This window comes from Neofelis nebulosa, chromosome 5 (assembly GCF_028018385.1).
Source record: "Neofelis nebulosa isolate mNeoNeb1 chromosome 5, mNeoNeb1.pri, whole genome shotgun sequence".
In the NCBI taxonomy this organism is placed as follows: domain Eukaryota; kingdom Metazoa; phylum Chordata; class Mammalia; order Carnivora; family Felidae; genus Neofelis; species Neofelis nebulosa.
Window position 1 is genome coordinate 32,019,224 of NC_080786.1, and position 24,376 is coordinate 32,043,599.

At 40.5% G+C, this 24,376-nt stretch overlaps 1 protein-coding gene across 2 annotated transcripts in view; it reads right to left on the reverse strand.

The window, feature by feature from the left end:
- Positions 1 to 22,894, reverse strand: part of MSL2 (MSL complex subunit 2) — a 36,432-nt gene extending 13,538 nt beyond the window's left edge. Inside the window, exon 1 of one of the 2 annotated variants that reach the window (XM_058732372.1) lies at positions 22,742 to 22,894. Coding sequence is in view for 1 of the 2 variants with exons in the window: in XM_058732371.1 (XP_058588354.1) it covers positions 21,513 to 21,654 (142 nt within the window). In the remaining variant the exon portion in view is untranslated. Of the gene's footprint in view, positions 1 to 21,512; positions 22,667 to 22,741 lie in introns of those variants that run through there. The other variant, XM_058732371.1, reaches the window with a different exon arrangement.
- Between the last annotated feature and the right edge of the window lie 1,482 nt (positions 22,895 to 24,376).

Genomic DNA, 24,376 nt, shown 5'->3' on the forward strand with positions numbered 1-24,376 from the left:
TTTGACTGAATGATGACAGGTGGCACACTTGATCTTGGAAAGGCACTCTCAAAATGCTGCAGGCAGAAAATCAAGTATTTTGTTTAGGAATGTAGTCTTGGATTCTGCTAGGCACATCTTTCCTCAACCATGAGGGCAAGACTTTTGTATAGACTCGATCTAACCGTATTTATTTCAAATATACTTCACAGACTTCCATTCTCTACAGTATGACCACAAAAGAAAAATTGGCCATATTTTTAAAATTCTCAAGAAAAATCAATGAAAACATGAGTCTGATCTCAAATGGGGTGAAGGTCAACTTTCAATTTATATAGGCAATAAAAACAAGACAGCAGAAATACAAACAATGAATGATGGGAGAAGGAGGGCAAAAGCTAACTAAATGCCAAGATCTTTGTTCAACATGTTTAAGAAAGTATTCCTCTTTTTATCCCATCCTAAAACAAGTCCTAATGATTTTTTCTGTATGTTTGGCACTATAAAATTAAATTTTTTATTACATTATTGCACAATTTTATCTTTCAACATTTGCCTGGATATTTCCCAGAAACATGGAAAACTGGTAGATGTTAATCCTTTAAAGTTTGGCAAATCTGTTATAAATCAAAAGAAATTTTAAAGTTCATCAGTGTTGGAAGTCAGGTCCCTAGCCACTCAAACTCTTAAGTGTGCCAGAAGTTTCCCTGGGGCACTCAGGATTACCACTTGCAGAGAAAGGAAGGAAAAGGAAGGAGCTGATGAAGATCAAGTTAGGCTGGGATAGAATCACAACAAAGGCCTCAGATGACCCCACTGGAAGCTCTGAAACTCAGAACTAAGATGGGGCTTAAGGATGCCCTATGTTGAGGCAAGGGACCCAGGTCTTTAATAGACTGGTCTTCAGACACAGGCTACTCCCAGGAAGGGGTGTGAGCTTGACTGAGAGGTTCTCTTCGTCCAAGGGCAATTCCCAGGAAGGTCTGACAGCCCCAGCAACACTCTCAGTGATTAAGAGAATGAAGTCTTTCAATCTTGAGTGGGGATTTGGGTAGTGCATATATGGCATTCATTATAATTAGTTAATTCTGTTAACTGTCCAAATCTGATCAATTTTGAGTAAATATATGTAATGACTAATAATGATGTGCTTTTAAAAGAGATTTGGCCTGAGGTGCCTGGGTGGCTCAGTCAGTTGAGCATCTGACTTTGGCTCAGGTCTTGATCTCACGGTTAGCGGGTTTGAGCCCCGCTGTCAGGCTCTGTGCTGACAGCTCAGAACCTGAAGCCTGCTTCAGATTCTGTGTCTCCCTCTCTCTCTGACCCTCCCCCGCTCCCACTCACTATCTCAAAAAAAAAAAAAAAAAAAAAAATTAAGAGACTTGGTCCTCCATTTATTAAAGCTATAAAGTGACTATCTAGGTTCTTTCCAGTCCTAAAATTTGATGATTATAAGATTTTATGGCAAGATTCATAGAGTGTATCAAAAGTCTTACCATTGGCTATCATTAATTATTGAGGTCACAGAAAGTTCTATTTGGTATGTTGAAATTTTCTATAAAAGTTTCAAAATAAAATCCAATAAATGTTGCAAACTACCAGAGGCTTTACATATTTAAATATTCTCCCTCTTTCCCCACTTCCCACTGTCCTCACACCCACTCCTGTCCAACATACACACACACAAACACCCTTTTCTTCTTTCCTCCAAGGTAAGTCTTCCATCCTCTACTGCTCTGGCTCCAATCCTCCCTTCATCAGTTACCCACCTAACTATTCATACCTTTTCACATTTCTACTTTCAACCTTCCTTCCCTATAGCAATTTCCCTTCCAGTTGTTCATATACTAAAGTATTTCCCTAGACTCAATCTTCTAAAGGAAGGTAAAAATTGCTGCTCTCAAACCAATGGGCATTTCTTGTTGATCATTCTTCCTTAAAAGGAAGGGTTGCTCTCCTCTGTTCTCTCCTAACACTGTCTCCTCAACGTCTTACATCTTCTTCTTCTGTCATCTCCTTAATTTCAGTATTCCCCATGTTTCTATATTAAGATCCATCCTTCTTACTCCATTCCAGTGTTCCACAGTAATCTTGGTTCACAGACCCCTTTGAGAATCTCATTATACACACAGGCAAAAAAACAAATTGCTGTATGGAATCTCATAGGGATCATGAATCTTTCTGAAGGAGAGATACGATACCCCAAGTTAAAAACTGCTCCACACATTCCTTCCAGAGTGATTTGCCCATAAAGCTGGTTCAATTACCATTTATAAACTGAATCTTTACCTCTGGCTCTAATCTTCTCTCCTAAGTCCAGACCCATTTATCTAACTGCCTACCAGGAATCTCATCTCTCCTTTGATCACTCAAACTAAACAAGGGGAAATATAAACATACTTCCCCTAACCCCCCACCTAAAAACCTGCTCCTCCTCCTGCATCCCTTATTCTCTTGGATGCTGACATTATTCACCCAGAAATCAAACTAGATAAACTTGATACACCATCTAGTCTCTTCACCAGAATTCCACATCTGGGCTCGAGTCTCACTGCATGTTTCTAAGTCTGCCAGGTCCACCCTTCAGGTTTTATCCCCATGACTACTCCTGCCTTAACTGAACCCTCATCATTTCTCACCCTGAATACTGCAAGTTTTCTAGCTTCTCTTCCTGCCTTGACTTCACCTGCTCCAGGCCACCTTCCACACTACCACCAAGTAATCTTTCTAGAACACAAGTCTGATTTTGTCTCTCTTTTCAAAACCCCTCATAAAGACATAAGAAATGTAAAACAAAAAACCTTTAACCAGCCTTTAAAACCTTTAAGCAGCCTTTAAAAATCCAAGGACCTTTCAGAATCTGGCCCCTACCAAACCTCCCCACCCAAAACTTCATACCATTAAGCTTTTTCCATCCCCATTCCATTCCATACAAACTCCATATTCCATCCTCAGCTACCACTGGACACTCCAAAACATGCCATGCTTACTCATTCCTCTGTGAACTGTTCTTCCTAGAATGTCCTTCCTTCCTTGTGAAGTAAACTATTCTTAAAAATCAATTCAAATATGACCTCCAAGAGGAAGCGTTCCTTAATTCCTACCCCGCAGCTTATTTAAAAAAGCACTCTGCACAGTCACCTAATATATCACTTCTCACAATATATTGTCACCATTCACTTGGTTTCATTCAAGGCTAGAAACTTATTTAGCTCTCTATTTTTAAGCCCATGTTGGCACATAAGCCAGCACCTAATAAAGTACAATGAATGAATTACAAAAAGCACATTAGAGCTGGGAGCGACCTTGGAAATCAACTTGTGCCATTTTAACCAAGATGGACTTTCATAAGATTACATAGCTTGTTACTGAAAATAAGAAATAGAAGCAGAATCTACTGATTCCCAACCTAGGGTTTTTTCTACTTACCCAGCATCATCCCTACTTCTGCTATTAAGTCCATGACATCCACTGAGACACTTCAGTTTCCTTCATCAAAAAGAATGATCACTGAAACTGGGGCATAGAAGAATCAATAATTAACCATAAGATGTGAAACCTTTTGAAGGGAAAGAAGAAACAGGCATGGGTACTGGCAATAATGGATAGTGGGGGGTGGGGTAGGACAGAAAAAGTGACAGTAAGGGGAGGATGGATGCTCAACAATAGTTTTGTGAGGGTCAGGAAATCCTTACTGCACAGAAACTGAGGCTACAAGAGTCCTGCCTGGATTCTCTATACACCAACTTCAATTTCTAATGAAGTTCAATTTCTAAAGTTAAGCTTAAATGTTCCAAGTGAACACAAATGCTATATAAAGCACTGCACTATGTTCCTACAAAGAGATTCCAACAAAAAAGCTTAGTCTACGTACCAGTCTAAGAAGTTACAACATTAGAAACCTTAAGTAAAGACTCTGTGTATACATTAAATGTGTACAAACATATAACCTATCATACAAAATAAGTAAATACATACGTATTAAACTACTATGATCAAAATGAGATAGTCCAGCCTACATTCAGTCTCCAAAAGCAGTATTAATGTACACGTAAGGAGTGGGAAAATACACTTCTAACCAGTGTCAAAAGTCTGACATAAGGTCTCAATAATCCTTCCATAATCCAACCCACTGACCTAAATATCCCCATTCTTCACCTTTGCCAAAGAGTTAACTTTTTAGGCTACCTTCATTTAAGAAAGCATTTCTCTTTCCTCAATCCATTAAACGATTTCTGAGGCCCAGCTACATGACACTTACTGTGATAGATAGAGCCTACCACTCCCATTTAAAAAAGGATTCTATGACCTTTTTTACATCTCTGAATTACAGCACCAAAATTACACTCCAAAACTAAAGATGTAACGAATGTTTTCAAAACAATAACTAGTAGGGTATCTCCTAGAAACATACAAGGAAATAATCTCTGGATTCAGTTAAGAACAAAAATGACAACACCATAAGAAGATCATACATATCACTTAACAAATGAACACAAACGAATTAACTGTTTTGGACAATTAAAACTGTTCTTAAAGCCAGTTTTTAGTCTTGCAAAAAAAAACAAAAACAAAAACAAAAACAAAAAAAAAAACCTGTGCCAAATATAGTTTTGCAGGCATATGTTGAAGCCTAAACCTCTTAAAAATCTTTTCATTAGGCAAAATTCATAAGCATGACTGCTACTATAAAGAATAATGAGCTCAAGTCAAAGAGAAATGAATTTCAGATCACAGAACAACTCTCCTAAGAAGACAGCACTATTTTCCTCTTGGTAGAGACTCCTAATCCAGGTCTGTTTTTCTTAAGTCTTTGACTGAAGACTGAACAGCACTTAAAAAATAGGTTCTCTTACACTTCGACACGTTTATTTTAGTAAACCAAAAAGCAAATATATGCCTCAAAATATCAACAGGTTAATAAAATAACAAACTAAGGTTTCAAAAAAAATATTAGTTCTCTTATTCAAGCAGCCACACCCATTAGCTCCCTGGTATGACAAAAAAATATGCATTTTAACTAAAGATAGGAAGGAAAGAATATGACACATATGCATAAATCACTAAAAATGGTGATACAGAGTAGAGTATCTTGGCCAATAATTATAAACTTAACCAATTATTATAAAGTTTATTACAACAATTATATCATTTTAAGTAAGTACTACTACAATGACACGAATGACAGCTAAACATGTATGCCAAGAAAGCAGTGGGGTGAAAAAGAAAAATCTATTTCCGGTTTGGGGAAAGGAATAAAACTAGTTTGCTGTGAAATGAAAACTAACAGTCAAATTTTAAAAGAATGAACGTTACTCAAGCCAAGCTCTTCACCAAATATCTGAGCGGTCAAACTTCAGAATTTCTTGGGGCGCCTGGGTGGCTCAGTCGGTTGAGCGCCGACTTCGGCTCAGGTCACGATCTCGCGGTCCTTGAGTTCGAGCCCCACATCGGGCGCCTGTGCTGACAGCTCAGAGCCCGGAGCCTGTTTCAGATTCTGTGTCTCCCTCTCTCTGACCCTCCCCCATTCATGCTCTGTCTCTCTGTCTCAAAAATAAACGTTAAAAAAAAAAAATTAAAAAAAAAAAACTTCAGAATTTAACTTTTATGTCTTTGGTTAACCTAAAACTATGAAAAAATACTTTCTGATACTCTTGGTGATGTCAATAGTTTTTATACAAGGTAAGCTTCACCAGCCAACTACTATCATAAACTAAAAAAAAACCCAAACACACCACAGATTATTAAATGAATGATGTATAACCACTCAGACCCACAACATATTCATAAACTCAAGTTATACCTCATTTCATATTCTATTAAGATAAGTGATGTCTGACATTCTCTTTTAATTTTTAATAATTACACGAGAGATTTTTATAGTGTTTTGCAGTTACAGAGCACTCTGGTAATATTCCACTATTTTCGTATTTTAGCAAAGCAATGATGGTCTTTTATTAAATTATACCAGTAAGAATACAGGCTGGTCAATTAGTCACAATTAAGTTGATCAACCAAACATTCACCAAATTAGTCAATATAAATCTAGATCCAAATTCCTCAAACTAGTGTTCCACTGAACCAGAAGACATAAAGAGGTTTATCTTAATAACCCTTGGAGAGTATTCCCAAAATATGTTAGTGTCTTAAAACTGCATACTATCAAGAAACTGGCCTAATGGGGCGCCTGGGTGGCGCAGTCGGTTAAGCGTCCGACCTCAGCCAGGTCACGATCTCGCGGTCCGTGGGTTCGAGCCCCGCGTCAGGCTCTGGGCTGATGGCTCGGAGCCTGGAGCCTGTTTCCGATTCTGTGTCTCCCTCTCTCTCTGCCCCTCCCCCGTTCATGCTCTGTCTCTCTCTGTCCCAAAAATAAATACAAAACGTTGAAAAAAAAAAAAATTAAAAAAAAAAAAAAGAAAGAAAGAAACTGGCCTAATACAGCACTGTTACTTTTTTTTAAAGTGCACCTATTAACTGGGCATGAAGAGTATTCCAATACACACTACTGTCATCTAGGGGTTAATACTAGAATCACCTATGTGGCCTACTCCAGAATTTCTGGAGAAGCTGCCCAGGAATATACATTTTTTAAAAAAACGTTTATTTATTCATTTTGAGAGAGACCGAGAACACGAGCAAGAGAGGAGCAGAGAGAAGAATTCCAAACAGGCTCCACACTGTCAGCACAGAGCCCCAAGTGGGGATCGATCTCACTAACCCTGAGATCATGACCTGAGCCAAAATTAAGAGTCAGATGCTTAACTGACTGAGCCACCCAGGCACCCCAGGAATGTACATTTTTAAAATCTTCTCAAGTAATTTCCTGTGCACAAACAGAATTGGGAACTACTAAAGATACTTTCACCTTTTTTGCCTTACTGCCATCTTTCACAGTAACAAGAATTTGGGAGGATTTGTTCTAATCATTTAGGTGGGAAATCTGATGAAGTAATTTTGGGGCAAAAAAGTTTTAATTAGGATTTTAGTAAAGACTATACTATAAAGTTCATTTTAAGAAAACCTACAAATTCTTAACTTCTAACAAAGGCTACATCCTGTTTTATTTAAATTGTGTTACAAAATGCATTTGGGTGACATTTCTACTCTAAAATGATTTATCTTGTCTATAAACTCATGAATGTTGAAAACATATGTTAAAATTGAATACATTATACAAGGATAAAACTAAGAATGTGACTTAGTGTTTGGAATTCTTGTATTTTTTACTAAAAATACTTTTTAACCGTTTCTGTGTTTTGTCACTAAGTGATGAATTAAGAGTGACTTCAGATTGGTATTTGCTAACACTTCAAATAACACACTTCAAGTGTAAGTAATTCTTATTCTCTAAAAATAAAAGGCCACACTGCATATCACTACATTTTCTTTAACATTGCTTTTTGAGTAATTACCAATACACTGTCTATATTATATGCAGGATATTAGAACACAGACAATTTAAAGAACATGAATAATAATCATGAAGCAAATATTTAGAATCAATATTTTTATGTTCCTTACCCAGTATTTCAATACCAACTTAATTTTCTTAATGTTTCTGGTCCCTAACCAGTGGCCCATTGAACGGATATAGGAAGAATTAAAAGAACTAAAACAGTATGACTAAGAGATAACAAAACAACATGACTAACAATTTAAAATACGCATAGCAGATGGAAGGATTCCAGAGAATCATTAACTGGTTATGGCACCACTATTTGGTCCAGTATTCACCTGGCATCTCCTCAACTGCCTTATTGTAAAGGAATAGAAACAGTTAAACCACTTTTTTTTTTTTTTTTTAAGCTTTCCATTTGGACGCAGTGATGGGTAAACCGTGTAAGCACACCTTTTTTTTTTTTTTTTTTTTTAAACATTTATTTATTATTGAGAGACACAGAGAGACAGAGCATGAGCAGGGGAGGGGCAGAGAGGGAGAGAGAGACACAGAATCCGAAGCACACTCCAGGCTCCAAGCTGTCAGCACAGAGCCCAATGCGGGGCTTGAGCCCACAAACAGCAAGATCATGACCTGAGCCAAAGTCAGATGCTTAACCGACTGAGCCACCCAGGCGCCCCGAAACACTTCTTTTTTAAATATCAGAAACCTTTTAATACACGAACATTGTGGAACACTTTGTTGAATCCAATTCACTAACACAGATTTGGGGAAATTGTTCTATAAGCATACAGTGGTGAGCTCCAGTGATCTGTTCATAACCCCATCCAGCTAAATGTCTTAAAACCAAAACTTGAGGGGTGCCTGGGTGGCTCAGTCAGTTAAGTGTCCAACTTTGGCTCAGGTCATGACAGGTCAGAGCCTGGAGCCTGCTTCAGATTCTGTGTCTCCGTCTCTGCCCCTCCCCTGTTCAAGTTGTCTCTCTCTCAAAAATGAATACACATTAAAAAATAAAAATAAAAAAGTAAATAAAATCTTGAAATGAAATGAGTGAAGGCACCTTTCAATGCTCATGAACAAATCCAAGTTCTCTTATTGTAATAGCACTGTCCAGTAGACTTTTATCCAATGATAGGAAATCTTTTATATCTGCAACATTCAGTGAGGTAACCATTACCTACATGTAGCTTCTGAGCACTTTATTTATTTTTTTTTTTTTTAAATTTTTTTTTCAACATTTTTTATTTTATTTTTGGGACAGAGAGAGACAGAGCATGAACGGGGGAGGGGCAGAGAGAGAGGGAGACACAGAATCGGAAACAGGCTCCAGGCTCCGAGCCATCAGCCCAGAGCCTGACGCGGGGCTCGAACTCACGGACCGCGAGATCGTGACCTGGCTGAAGTCGGACGCTTAACCGACTGCGCCACCCAGGCGCCCCCTGAGCACTTTAAATGTAAGCTAACTATAACTAAGAACTGCATCAACTAAATTTAATTTAAATTTACACCATCACAACAGCTGGTGGCTGCTATATGGGACAGCATAAGTTTAGAATATAATCTCTTTTCAGACAAAATGGAATATTTAGATTTATTCTTCTACCTGAAGTAACAAAAAACTGAACACAACAATGGTTTTCAGATACTGGGCAACAGAACAGTTATGGTGAGAGAGTGAACAAACAAGCTGAGCCATACAACTGCCCCAGCTTGCTGCCTGGAGCACTTTCAAGCCACAGAGCAAGGAGGAAAAACCCAGACAAGCCTCATGGTCTCCCTGAAGTGAGAGAACAGAGCTGGAAGGACAAGACACCCTGACTCCTGCAGGCAGAGTACTAGAGATGAGAGATGCACAGTGAAAGAGCACTAGAGATTTATAGAAGGTCTTTCTTTTTTAAATTCCAGTTAGTTAAAATGCAGTGTAGTATTAGTTTCAGGTGTACAATACAGTGATTCAACATTTCCATACATCACCAGGTGCTCATCACAAATCACTCCTAAATCACCATCCTTCCACTTGCCCCCCTTCTGGTAACCATCAGGTTGTTCTCTATAGATAAGAGTTATACAAGATCTCTTTCAAGTCTTCAGCTGAGTACTAACGAGCACATTTGTATGAGGAAACTACCTCAGGCTGAAGAACCCCCAGAAAGGAGCAAAGAGGACAATGCCTAGAACTCATAGGCAGCACCTATTCACATCACCCAGAGTGAGAAAACTCATAATTCACAAGGGATCAGAGACAGTACAGACGGTTCTTGTCTCAGTAGTATGAAAAAAAAAATTAACCCCCGAAGGCTGCTTAAAAACAAGTCTCAAAAGGATCAAACTCTTTCCAAGTAATTTAACCTTATCCCAAGAACAAAGCTCATCCCAAGAATAAAGAACAGTTACAATAGAAAAATATCCATCAGTAAGGTAAAATTTTAACAAGGTAAAATTTGTAGTATCTGGCTTTGAATCAAAATTAACTGGGCACGCAAAAAAGTAGGAAAATATGATCCATAATGAGCAGAAAAATCAATACAGCAAACCTAGAAGTAACAGGTGACAGAATTAATAAAAACAGAACATTAAAAATTATATAACCATGTTCCACATATTCAAAATTGTTTTATGTACCTAAAAACAAAGTTTCAAAATACATGAAGCAAAAACTTATGAAACTCCAAACTGACAAATCCATAATTATAGAGATTTCCAACACCTCTCAAAAACGGACAAAATACAAATCAGTAAGGATAGAGAAGATATGGACAACACTATAACCAACTTGTGAAAATGTCTTAATTGTTCTGAAATACTATGAACCAACAAATGTCCTCTGACTGCATAAGATAAAGCAGTCTTGATTCTGATCCAGGTAAGGTTTCACAAAATAATTCAAGATCACATCAGAATTCGATGGCTCAAGATAGTATCTAGGGCACAATAGACCTTACAAAATCCTCCATTCCTGAGGATTAAGAATCCTAATGCCTATAGCGACAAGCATGCAAAGTTAAAAAAAAAATAAATGCAACAAAGGTTAGGTGAGACCAAGGGTAAACTGGAGAGGGCAAACCTCCAACCCCCAAGACAAACCCCCTCTCAACTACAGCCAGTGATGCCATGCCACAAGGTATCCACTGCTGCCAGACTTTACAATTTTCCAGGAGATACCTAAAATTTGGGGTTTTAAGTGAACTCTAGATTTTAAAACGTTGGCCACCAACTCTATAAATTTTTAGCCAAGCTAAAAAATGTCTGGGAGCCAAGTTCACAACCAAATCTCTGCTCTACTCCAACAACTTCATCTTACAAATGAAAAAGAGAAATTAAATAATTCACCCAACAACTTCACCTTACAAATGAGAAAGAAATTAAATAATTTGTCCAAATTGTCAAAGTAGATAATGCCATCTAACCACCTCCAAAATACTATGGGCATGGACACCAAAATCCACACTTTCAGAGGAAACAGAAACCAGGATGCTTCCAGGACAGGTAATTTAGTGATGCTTAACTTCTCAGGAAAAACATGAAAACTGTCTTCAGTCAGTTAAGCATCTGACTCTTGATTTCTGCTCAGGTCATGATCTCACGGTGAGTTCGAGCCCCACGTTAGTGTGGAGTCTGCTTGGGATTCTCTCTCTCCTACTCCTCCCCCAATTGCACTCTTCTCAAAACCAAAACAAAACAAAACAAAACCATCTTCCAAACAGTTGAAGGTCAAAATTTTATCAAAGACTTCCTGAATTGTTCCAGAGAACAAAAAAAATCAGTAGGAAACAATTATAAAAAAGGAGGCTTGGGAAAATGGAAGGAAGAACTTTCTAAAAAGAAAGTTCTTTTTAAAAGTTGTCAATGATATAGTTATTTTGTAGAACAGAATTTAATTCAGCTCCCTACCCTAGAGGTATTCAAGAAAAGCCTTGGATGAACTTTCAAGAATATTACAGAAAAGATTATTTGATGTGAAAAAATGGCTGTATGATTTGTGGTCCTTTCTGCCTAAAGCTTTGTAAATTGTCATCATGAAGAACAACCTAGTAATATCTTCCTTGTGTGACCGATGTAAAAATTGAGCTGGTAAGCTCAATGACACCATAAAGGGATCCCTCAGACAGCCCACAGCTTCTGATGAGTAGGACATCATATGTCATACCCTAAATATGTTCAGTCACAGGCCGGACAACCAAGTGATTAACTGTAAAGGGTATTCAGAAATCACAAGGATGCCTGAATTGGAATGCTCCCTTCTAATCCTAGATTTCTATATTATATCTGGCCAGAGTCCCAAATTTCACATCAAGTAGACATTTACATTTCAAAGGAACAGCATTTAGCAAGATTGACTAGGTTATACACTAGACCACCCACCCATACTTTAGGTATGCCTTTAATGGTTATACAAAAAATTTCAAAACCACTAAGCTTTGCCAGAAAATATTATTTCCAAATTTGAGACCAGATATCATTTTAAGTGCACATTTTCTGTATGGACAAAGGCTGATAGCTAAAGTCAGCAACACAAAACACAAAAGCTAGAAAATTATATTAAAACAACTGAGGGGCGCCTGGGTGGCTCAGTTGGTTAAGCATCTGACTTTGGCTCAGGTCATGATCTCATGAGCCCTGCATCAGGCTCTGTGAGGACAGCTCAGAGCCTGGATCTTGCTTCAGATTCTGTGTCTCCCTCTCTCTCTGCCACTTGCACTCTGTCTCTCAAAAATGAATAAGCGGTAAAAAATAAAAAGACAAAAACTTGAGAAAACCAGATATTCTAACTTCAAAAATTCAAAGTATCTGGAGTAGAAAGGCAATGAATAAAAATAATTCTGCTAAAATATTATGGACTGAGAGCAAATGAAAGATAAGGTATATAGGAATTAATGTAAAATTTTATCTAAATTAATTTCCTGATAAGGGAACAAAATATTAATCTTTAAAAGAGAAAAGTCAAAGGTGACAGTTGGACACGGGAAAATGAGAAACTAGAATAAAATTTTGAAATATCACTTTTTAAAATAAAAGATAAAATTTAGAAAGTACATCAAAACTCACAAAACTTCCAATTAATCATATATAAAAGTAGCTGAGTGGACTCTGAGAGAAGCCAGTATAATAAGGCATTAGCCAATTATTAAAGTCATGCTATGCAAGCACAAAGAAAACAAGGAATGCAAAAAAAGGAGGACAGGATGTTATAATTAATCTGAGAATGACAACCAAAACCTCAAATCTCAGAAGGTATGTTGACTGTTTTACTATATCAGACATATAAAACTATTTTCAAAATCAACGTTTCCAACAAAAATAATATAAAAACAGGGAGGGGGACAAAGCATAAGAGACTCTTAAATATGGAGAACAGAGGGTTACTGGAGGGGTTGTGGGAGGGGGATGGGCTAAATGGGTAAGGGGCATTAAGGAATCTACTCCTGAAATCATTATTGCACTATATGCTAATTTGGATGTAAATTTACAAAAAAAAAAAAATTAAATTAAAAATTCTGAACAGACAAAAATCAACAAAAAAGGGCACAAAATAAAAAGATTATAAAACAAATACACTGTATTTCTATCCTTTCCTAGTTTCCAATACTTCTTTATAACCCCAATCCCCAGGGATCATCATATTATTCAACAATGTCTCATCCTTCTCAGGCCCACACCTAATCCACTCTAATTCCTATCCTACCTGCAACCTCTCCCAAACACCTGACCAAAATCCTGTATCAAACTGCTAAATCCCTGAAGAATATTTTATTAGGTTGTCTTTATATTATTCCAAACCAGCCTATCTAAATACTTCATGTCCTTCCAAAATCAATGTCCTTCCTGACTTCACTTCTGATATCTAAGCTACCTTTGCCTCCTTTAATCTTTCCCAAGCATCTGTATTAAACTGCCAGATTTTGTCAGTTCTTCAATACAATTCAGGGCATTTTATCAGGTGTTATGTGAAAGCACTGTGCTAAACATTGTAAATTTGAGGGTGGAAAATGTCTCATTTCATCTATTCACAGTAAAATATGCCTAACCATAGCAAAGTATAATACATACAGAACAAAGAATTCAAATGTTATGATAACCATAGCTGTAATTATCTGATGTTGTTCCTTTTCCACTCGCACCACTATTCAGGCTTCTATCTAATACAAATACATCTGTTATCCTTCGTAATTGAAAGTTTCACCATACTCTAATAATCAATACCATATTCTAACCCCAAATTAATCTTTCCTAAAACAATTTTCTTTATTGTTTGTTGATTTTTGAGGGAGACAGAGTGCAAGTGGGGGAGGGGCAGATAGAGAGGGAGACACAGGATCTGAAGCAGGATCCAGGCTCTGAGCTGTCAGCACAGAGCCCCACGCAGGGCTCAAACCTGTGACCCTCAAAATCATGACCTGAGCTGAGGTCTGACGCTTTACGGACTGAGCCACCCAGGCAACCATCCCAAAACAGAATTTCAAACACAACACTCTCTTTTTAAAATGCCATCTCACAGGCACCTGGGTGGCTCAGTCAGTTAAGTGTCTGACTTAGCTCAGGTCATCACCTCACGGTCTGTGGGTTCGAGCCCCACGTCGGGCTCTGTCCTGACAGCTCAGAGCCTGGAGCCTGCTTCGGATCCCGTGTCTCTCTCTTCCCCTCCCCTGCTCACACACTGTCTGTCTCTCTCTCTCAAAAATAAACATTAAAAAAACATTTTTTTTTAAATGCTGTTTCTCAAATGCTTACAATAGTGATTTGCAAAACCCCCTCCCCATATCAAGATGGTGAAGGTAAAACACAGATTACAAGAACCTGCTCACAGAGTTCCAATTCAATTAGTCTGATATGATAACTTGGAATCTGGATTTTATGGAGCCCTTTAGGTGATTTGATTTAGGTGGCCCACAGAGCATATTTTGGGGGGTATCAGGGCTCATCAAACAAAGGACCCCTGAGTCTCAACAAACAGGGCAAGGTCTCTCCTACAGGAATTCCAACTACAGATAAACTTGACTTTCTGCAGTCAACTGTTCTCTCCCTCTAACCTTGCTGAAAATGTCCACCAATTTCACCATTCTTCTTGGCCCATCTCAACCTCCATACTTTCTAGATCTCACCAAACTGAAACAATTTCTACTGCCTAATTCTACAGTACTGTACTGCTTATCTTGAACCATTATTTAAACTAGTATTTATTAACACTTCAGGTGGTTATGTCATACGACAATGAACTGTGGATCAAACCTCTTTTCATCTCTTTCAGCATCTGGAACACACTTAGAAGGACTCAGAAGTCCTTTCCCCAAGGCAATTTCATTTTGCATAAACATACCTAAGTAGGAATCAATAAATGAACTAGTTTTTAAAATACCAAAAGGGAAAACTATAGAAAGATTTTTATTAAAAAAAGAAAACAGTTAAATAAATATATCTGAAATAAAAGTATATCTATCTGCCAAGACAAATTAGTAAATATTGTTCTTCCTTATCAACCTACCAAATAAATGCTCCATAAAGAACCTAAGTCCCAAGAAAAAAAACTGGTAAACCAAATTCTGCTTAACACCAATCAGGTATGTTTAAACTCTGACCCAAACAGGTATTCAAAAAACAAGTTACATGGAGGGAAAAATTCACTTGTGATTAATTTCTGAAACTTTTACACATGCAACAAAAGCTAACTTACAAATGTTCTATTATGATGCTTGAGATTTTGGCATAAGTGACTCTAGCACAACACTTCGGCAGTAATTGTTGGTCTACTCATCTGTCTTCTCCGTAACAATGAGTAACATGGGTAATAACGATGTGTCTTATTCATCTTACTATTCCAGCACTTTGAACAGGTAATTAATAAAGATGTAATGAGTTATCTTTTCAAGATAAAAAATGATAGTGATTTTCCAAAAATAACACTAATGGCCCACAAGCATATCAAAGGATAATCAACATCACTAGAAAAATGGAAATCAAAACCACCACGATATCACCTCATGCCCATTAGAATGGCTACTATTAAAAAAAAAAAAAAAAGTGGGGGTGCCTGGGTGGCTCAGTCAGTGTCTTGTGCTCTCTCTGCCCCTCCCCCCCACCTGTGTTGTCTGTCTGTCTCTCTCTCTCTCTGTAATAAATTTAAATTTTTTTTTTTACAAAGTGCTGGCAACGATATGGAGAAATTGGAACCCATGTAGTATTGGTGGGATTGTAAAATGATGCAACAACTATGGAAAACAGGAGGTTCCTCAAAAATATTAAAATGGAAATACTATATACACAATCCAACCATCCCATGTCTGGGTATATACCCAAAAGAACTGAAAGCAGGGTCTTGAGAGTTGTTTGCACACCCATGTTCACAGCAACATATTCACAAGAGCCAAAAGGTGGAAACAACCCAAAAGTCCATTGACTGATGAATGGATAAACAATTGTGGTATACAACATACAATGGAACATTAGTCAGCCTTAAAAAAAGGAAAATCCTTGGGGCGCCTGGATGGCTCAGTCAGTTAAGCAACAGACTTTAGCTCAGGTCTGATCTCATTCTATCTCTGAACCATTCATGAGTTCAAGCCCGGTATCCAGCTCTGTGCTGACAGCTCACAGCCTGGAGTCTGCTTCAGATTCTGTGTCTCCCTCTCTCTCCAACCCTCCCCCATTCGCACTCTCGTGTGTGTCTCTCTTTCAAAAATAAATAAACAGGGGCGCATGGGTGGCTCAGTCGGTTGAGCGTCCGACTTCAGCTCAGGTCATGATCTTGCAGTCTGTGAGTTTGTGCTGACAGCTCAGAGCCTGGAGCCTGCTTCGGATTCTGTGTCTCCCTCTCTCTTTCTGCCCCACCCCTGTTCATTCTCTCTCTCTCTCTCTCTCTCTCAAAAACAAACAAACATTAAATAAACAAACAAACAAACAAACATAAAAAAATTAGGGGCGCTTGGGTGGCTCAGTCAGTTAGGCGTCTAACTTCGGCTCAGGTCAGGATCTCATGGTTTGTGGGTTCGAGCCCCACGTCAGGCTCTATGCTGACAGCTCAGAGACTGGAGCCTGCTTCAGATTCTGTGTCTTCCTCTCTCTCTGCCCCTCTCCCATTCATGATCTGCCTCTCAAAAATAAATAAACGTAAAAAAAAATTTTTTTTTTTAATTAAAAAAGGAAAATCCTTACACATGCTGTATGATGGATGAAACTTCAGGACATTATATTAGTCAATCACAAAAAGACAAATACCGTATGATTCCATTAATATAAAGTACCTAGAGTAGCCAAATTCAGAGAGACAAAAAGTAGAACGGTGGTTACCAGGGGCTGCAGAGGAGGGTAGTTAGTTGATGAATACAGAGTTTCAGATTTGCAAGATGAAAAAGTTCTGGAATTCTGTTTCACAACAACATAAATTTACTTAGTGTTATAGAACTGTACATTTTAAAATGGTTAAGATGATAAACTTTACACATTCATTACAATCAAAAATTTTAATTACACTGACTTTAAGTACAATAAAAATAAGTTCTTACGTATCAAAGAACTAATGCTTGAAAATATGTAAATATAAAACAGCATAAGATCTATGTATAATTATTCAAATGGCCTTTTTTTTTTCCAACGTTTTTTTTTTTTTTTATTTATTTTTGGGACAGAGAGAGACAGAGCATGAACGGGGGAGGGTCAGAGAGAGAGGGAGACACAGAATCGGAAACAGGCTCCAGGCTCCGAGCCATCAGCCCAGAGCCTTACGCGGGGCTCGAACTCACGGACCGCGAGATCGTGACCTGGCTGAAGTCGGACGCTTAACCGACTGCGCCACCCAGGCGCCCCTCAAATGGCCTTTTAATTTAGCTTCCACCTAAGAGATAAGCAGCTTAAAAATAAAATATAAATAGCTTAAAATAAGTCACTCTGGAGGCACCCGAGTGACTCAGTCAGTTAAGCATTCAACTCTTAATTTCAGCTTAGGTCATTATCTCACAGTTCGTGGGATCAAGTCCCTCGTGGGGCTCCACATTAACAGCACGGAGGCTGCTTGGGATGCTCTCTCCCCCTCCCCTGCTCCACTCAAAATAAATCTCTCTCCCCCAAGATAAATAAGTAAACATTAAAAAAAAAAAAAAAAAAATCACTCCAAGCTGTATGTTCAAATTTCACTGTAGAAGATTCTTGCTAATTATAAATTGTATGCTCAGCCAAAAAGTATTTCTGGTAAAAGAAGACAATTCTGTAACTGAAAAATATTCTTGGGATCATCTACTACAGTAATTATAATGTGCGTCCAAATTATAATGGCAAAGGAGAATAGTAAGGAAAATTAAAAGTAGTTTTTCATAAAACTAATTTACTTAATTTTAAGGCATATACTTTATTGAGACCACATCTCCCCTACTCTGAAACTTTCTTTTGAATGCTAATTTCATCCATTCAACAAAAACGTGTTGAGCCAGTAACTCTCAGGTGCAATGCTGTTAAACTGAACAATAGAAGCAAGGTGCTCACCCTCAGGGAACTATCTCCTTTCTAGTGGAAAATAAGAATAGCAATTGTAAAAGATGATAGGGTTTTTAAGTCTTTAACACTCAAAACAAAAACCTGGTCAGCATAAGTAACCCTATGTCAGTGGGAAACACTAATCTATAGCCCCCTTCCATTTTATAAATGAGAACCTGGATGCCCAAAAGGTTTCACAATTTCAATAAATCCAAAGCCAAAACCACCTTGTTTCTAGACTCTAAAACACCAAACTATCCATGTGACTGAGTAGAGATTCAAACATGATTATTTACAGGACTCCAAATATCTCGGACTAATATTTTTCTACTTACTGTGTCCTTACAATTCTAAGAGGATTTGATTCTATATACCAACCCTGTATCATTTGTGGACTTACAAGTTTAATGAAAAACTTAAAATCCCTAGGGCAGAATTTATCAAATCTCATGCCAGCCAAAGAAATTCTACTTTCTGATAAATGATAAAGCCAAGTCCAACATTGTAGAACAAGGGGAAAGAAGAGACACAAAAATAGCATCCACAGTAATACTATCTTGGTCACTGTTTCTTTGGCCTAGAAAGTACAGTAATTCTCTGGAGCACTGCTATCCCATTCACTAGAAGCTTCAGACAGTTTAAATACACAAAGGAACTGAAAAACAAATAGTGATAATCAGCTAATTAACATTTCAAAGTACCACAATAACAAAACTTGTAGTTTCAGTGAATAATCTAGGTTTGACAATAACTTACCTGACAATACAGTCTCTTCCCTCACCTCCTTCTACCTTTCTCTAGTTCTGTACAAGGGTGGAATACTAAGCTTATAATACGTGCCAGACAACAAGTCCATAGGCTTGTTCTCATGGGTTCAAAAAGTTTTTCTCCACTTAAAAATAAACCCATGTAGAATACAAATTTGGGAGAAAAACTTGAAGGTGTAACTATCCCCTTTCATAAAGGAAACTGAGCCACAAAGTTAGAGACTTCCCCACACAATAAGTAGAAGAGCCAAGATATGAACCTAACTGCAAAGTTTGTAGGACTCTCATTTTGTTCCCGAATCCGTCATAAACACAAGTGCCTGGATAGGAGAGAGTGGATGAGGCAGGTGAAACACAAAAATGTACAAAAAATAATATTTTTCCCTGAGATATCAGAAGAATTAGATACAAAAACTGCACTGGAAGAGTTCTAAGTGCTTATGACTGGAACAAAGGGTTACAGAGGTTCAAAGGACAAACGACTTTTTGCTTGCAGTGAGCAAGGAAGAATTCAGTGAAGAGGGAGGAAATTGAGGAGTTAGACCACAGAGGAAAAAAAAGTGTATTTTAGGCAGAAGAAACTTCAGAGAACAAAAGCGGGGTAAAGAGGAGGAAGACATAGGGCATTTATGTTTAGAAAAAGCAAAACAGCCTGGCTGAAGCACAGAAATTATGTAAGAGGGCAGTTAAATGTAAGGCTGAAAAGGTAGTACTAGGTCAGACTTCAGACAACCTGGTGAAACTCCCTATTTACAGCACCAGGATATAATTAAACTTTTACGTATTTGTTATCTTCATGAAATAATACACATGGCCTATTAACTTGAATGAATTTATGATTTTCAGCTAAGAAAAGGAATCTAGGACAGCACCTGATACAAGATGATTAAATGCTGGATCTGATTCAAATAACCAATTTTTTTCTTCCTATCTCTTGACAACTAGAGACTTACGGGGGGCGGGGGGTGGTCAGAGAAGGCAGGCTGAACCTACACCCAGATTGCTGAAATTTATGGCAGCTACTCAATATAATTGGGGAAAAAATAGAACCCACAAATCTTTTCCATAGGAAAGCTTGAACAGAAAGAAATAATGACCAAAAAATCCCCCTCGTACTGACAAGACTAGCTTAAAAAAAAAATAAAGCTGCAATTGGATTTTTTTTTAAAGTAGCTTTATCTTTAATTTCATGTTTTAAAATCCAAGCTAGAATTTGGAAAAATGTTCATTTAGACCACAACTATCCTGAAGCAACTGATAAGAAATTAAAATTCCAAACACCTACTCGATTCAAAACTACCACTTCCCCCTTAAATTAGAGGGTTAAGTCCCATCCCCCTAATAAAAAGGAGGCCTACTAGATCTTTAAGTGTTACCTGAATAATGATATCACTCTCTATTGCTGTTCTAACAGGCCAGGGTGGGCTACCCTTTGCCCTCTCTTTCCCATACAAGAGTAGCGAACCCCGCAAAAGAAAAGGAAGTTATAGCAGCTCTATCTCCTCAGTTCAAACACTATCAAAAGCTGTTAAGACATAAAAAGAAGCACTCCATAGAAAGTGGAAGTGGAGTGGGGGAGTACACTGAAACCAAGCAAATTCTTATTTATAAAATTTAAGTTGAAAGGAAACTTGGAATCTAGCCCAAAGCTCTTATTTTACACATTAAGAAACTGAGGCCCAAGGCAGTGGTGATTTGCCCAGGGCAAACGCTTCCCTATAAAGGTGTTAAGTGTCTGTTACCAGTCACAGTAGCACTTAATCACATTCTAACAGTTACTTAAATGTTTATGAGATTAAGTACCTGGGGTGCAAAAACACAATCTTCATCTCCTCTGCATCCCCTTCAGTGCCTTGCCCCATGCCCCATGCCCCAGAGCTATTCAGAAAATCCTGAAGAATTCTCAAATGAATACCATGTCCTCTTTCTGATACCATAGCTACAAAATTTATTTTATCTAATATAAAGTGAAAGGCTGAAATGCTTAATCAAGTTCTGACTAAATGAGTGGATCAGCAAAACCTCAAAATGTGGGGCAGAATATGAAATGGAATATAGTACTGCTTCTTTTTTTTCCCTTTGATAGTTGCCATTTCCCTTGTATTAATGTTTTTAGTCCAGGTTTTATGAAAAACAACTATCATAGGTGCAAAATTAATCCAAATTATCAGCGCTTTTGAGACATTTCGATTTATTAAACAACTTAGCATATATTCATCTCTCAAAAATAACTTGAAAATATCCTACCCAGCACAAAATAATATTTTCCGGGGGGGGGGGGGGACCTAAAATAACGGTCTACCAGTCCACAACGTATTAAAACCACAAAACAGAAACACTCCTGTAAAAATCCCACCAGCTAAAGAGTACTATCAGTCTTCCTTGGCTCACCGCTTACCGTCAAACTGTCAGAGCATTTGTTGAAGAACACGGGGGAAAGTTCTGCACCGAGTTCACAGCTGTGGGTGCATCAGATTATACTACCACCCACACATAACACCAGTTTGGGGAAATGCAAACACGCCACATGTACATGTTTTAACCAGGCTTAACCACGTTTAACCAAGGTAGGTATTGTCAGCTCTTGCATCAAAGGTTTAAAAAAGGCAGCAATATGCAAACATACTTCAACTCATTTATATTATCACCAGAAATGGCAAGGAATTGACCCGAGACGAATTAAACAGTTCTGAACCTTAAGGCCGCCGTACAAAACAGTTTAGAAGGGCTGTCTTTCTGAAAAGTCGGGCAAAAATCCTTTGACGAGTTTGAAAACTAATGACCATACACTAATGCACAAATAACAAAAGCTTAGTACAAACCACCATGCCACCAAAGCGTTCTTGCTACCACTGCCCAGGTTTTCTAAAACAAGCACTGAAAGGGAACAATAAAAAGCGTCTCACCGCAAACACAGCAAGAGAGGGACTGTCGGAAGTAAGGCAAGAGCCTGTTAATCTCTGTAAACGCCTTGGGGTCTCCGGGGTCGTAGTTGAGCACTAGGCGGCTCGCGGAAATGTAGAGAGCAGTAGCATTCACGGGGTTCATTGCAGACACTTCGACACCGATGGCTCCCGGTTGAAAAAAAATTCCGGATCCAACTTTGTAAGCAGCCAGGGAACAATGGCGAATTTGCAACAATTCGGAGGAAATCAGAGAAGAACCACTGGCCAAAGTAGTAACCAAAATCCGCGCAAGTTTGTGGAGCTGAAGGAGTACTCCCACACATGGGGCCTTGGCGCCCCTCCTCCGTCCCTGAGACTTGCAGACGAAAAAAAAAAAGAGAGAGAGAGAGAGAGAGAGAGAGAGAGCAAGGGAAACCAGCGTTCGAGTTTGTTCCAGTCAGCCTCTAGGCGAACGAAGAATGCAGCAGCTTCGGCGCTCGGGTCAGGACTCGGCGCTCAGTCTAGCCCCGCGGCTCGGCGGGCGGCCTTCGCTGCATCTCCGGACACGGAGGCACCTCCTCAGGGCGAGCTGAGCGGGCGCGGGAGCAGGCCCCGGCCCGGTCCGAGGAGCGGGCACGCTTCTCACGCGCTGCAGGGTCCTTACTCCATCACAGCGCACGACGCAGAGGTAGGGGCGACCGCAAAGAGGACGGCTCGGGCGTCGGCTTCCTCAATCTAGTGCACCAAGCCGCGGCGGCGGCGAACGTTGCAGTTGCGGCTGGCGGAGGCCGCCGCCGCTCTCTCCATATCGGACGCGGGGCCGGACTGCGCCTGGCTCTCCGCCCAGGCGGTTATAGCCCCGCGGTTCCCTGAGGTGGCGAAGCGGGCAGGAGAGTCCCCCACCCGCTAGGGGAGGGCCGGAGAGGAAGTGCGCGGGCCGGAGAGGCCGGCGGCGGCGGCAGCGGGAGGGGGCGGGGAGCAGGCCCGGCTGGGCCGCGGCGGCGCCCCTTGCTCCTCAGTCGCTCACTCCGAGGTCACCAGGCGCAAGCGCCGCCCCCTCACTGCCCAGCCATCTTCTCCGCGCCGCGCACACGGAGACCTCCGCCGCCAAGCACGACAGCCGCCGCCGCCCACGGCTCCCGCCCGGCCGCAACTAAGGCGAGCGCTCACACCGCCAGGCCCCGCCGCCGCCCAGAGCACACGGCAAGGCCCCGCCGCAGGCCCCTCCCCCCGTGCCTCGCCGCCCTCACCCTGACTCCACGCGCCACTCTAACTCGGTAGGGCCCAGGCTGCTGCGGCCTTAATGAATCCCGCGGGCTGTGCGGCGCCTCAGGCCCTGCCGGCGACGACGACCGTTACCCCAACGGGCAAAGCCACTGTCATCCCCGAGACTCCCCCGCCGCCGTCGTCGCTAGCGCCCGCACGCATGCGCAGAACACACTCTCACCCCCTCCCCCCGCCCTTCCCTTTCCCTTCGCTTCCCTTTTCCCCTGCTTCTCCTCTAAGAGCCCCCTCCACACCCTCCCAGAGCTACCGGCTCGCTCCGCGCATGCGCATTCCACTACCCAGTTCCGCTGCCTTTCGCCCTTACGCGTGCGCTTTGACCGCCCACCCAGAAAACCGGATAAACACAGCAGCCCGCTCACGCCAGCCCCTCCCGGCTGCCAATCCACCCTCGCCTCACTGCGCATGCCTGGCTCTCCACTTACGGCTCTTAGAACTGAGCATGCCCTCTGCAAGCCGCCTGTTCTTTCCGCCCCTCCCCCAAGCGCTCTCAAATTCCCTCTTAGGCGTGTGGGCTGGGGTGAAACATTCGTTGGTTGACCCATCTTTCCACGGCGTAGACTGTAGGCTTCTCGCACTACATTGCTTCCTCGGTGCCCGCCAACGATGAGGCCGGCCTTGGTCGCGCCATGTGGCGCTCCGCCCTGACAGCCTCTCCTCGCCCTGACTGACCACTGTGTGAGGAAATAGTTCCACACTGCCCCAAGCCCCGCCCTCGCGGCCTTTCTCCTAGAACCGCGCTGCCCTAGCACGGAAAGGGCGCTGCCCGCGCCTGTTTGCGTTCCCGGAGAAGCGTAGGCCAGCAGCAATCTGCGTGGTTGCGCGCCCAGCCCGCGTGCAAGCGACATTTGCTAGGTTAGCGTCTCGTCCTGCGTCGGTGGCAGCCTGAGGTCACTAAGACCCCGACAGGCGGTCTGTAAGCCTTGGGGCTCGGACCCACCTCCCCTCTCCTGTCCATCAGAGCAGGGCTCTTCCCGCGGCCTATGGTCTTTGGAGTCGGACGGACGCTAGCGGCCCGATCTTCCGGGGGCGCCGATCAGTACCTCACCGAGCTCCTACGGAGACACTGTCCGATTCCAAAGCAAAACGAACCCCTCTTTTGGCTCCTTTAGCCGACCTAACTCTTCTTTGTGAATAGATCTGTTGAGGAAGCCACGGTCCTGCTTCAGAACAGACCCAAGTCCTTGAAAGTATTGGGTTTCTTTTAAAACAAGCTTTTGCCTGTTGTTTCTGCAGGAGACCAGGACACATATAAATAAACAAAAGCTTAACTTAACGTCGGATTCCCCTCCCCTCAAAAAGTACAAAACCGCACAGGAACCATTTTTTATCTCTGGATAACACCAAAGCTCTTCAGCATAGTTTTTTGCACAAAATAAATGTGCGTGCACACACTCTTGCAAAGCGAAATTTATGACATATCTTTTGGGGCACAGTTTTAGGGACTTGCTACTTAAAGTAGAAATTGAGAAGCCATATAACTTCTGATAATTTCTAGTGCCACTTGAAGACAGTTTTATTTTAGTATATTATCTGCACTTACATATTAATAAGTAATAATAATGTAATAAGTATAAATAATGTAATAATTACATAATAAT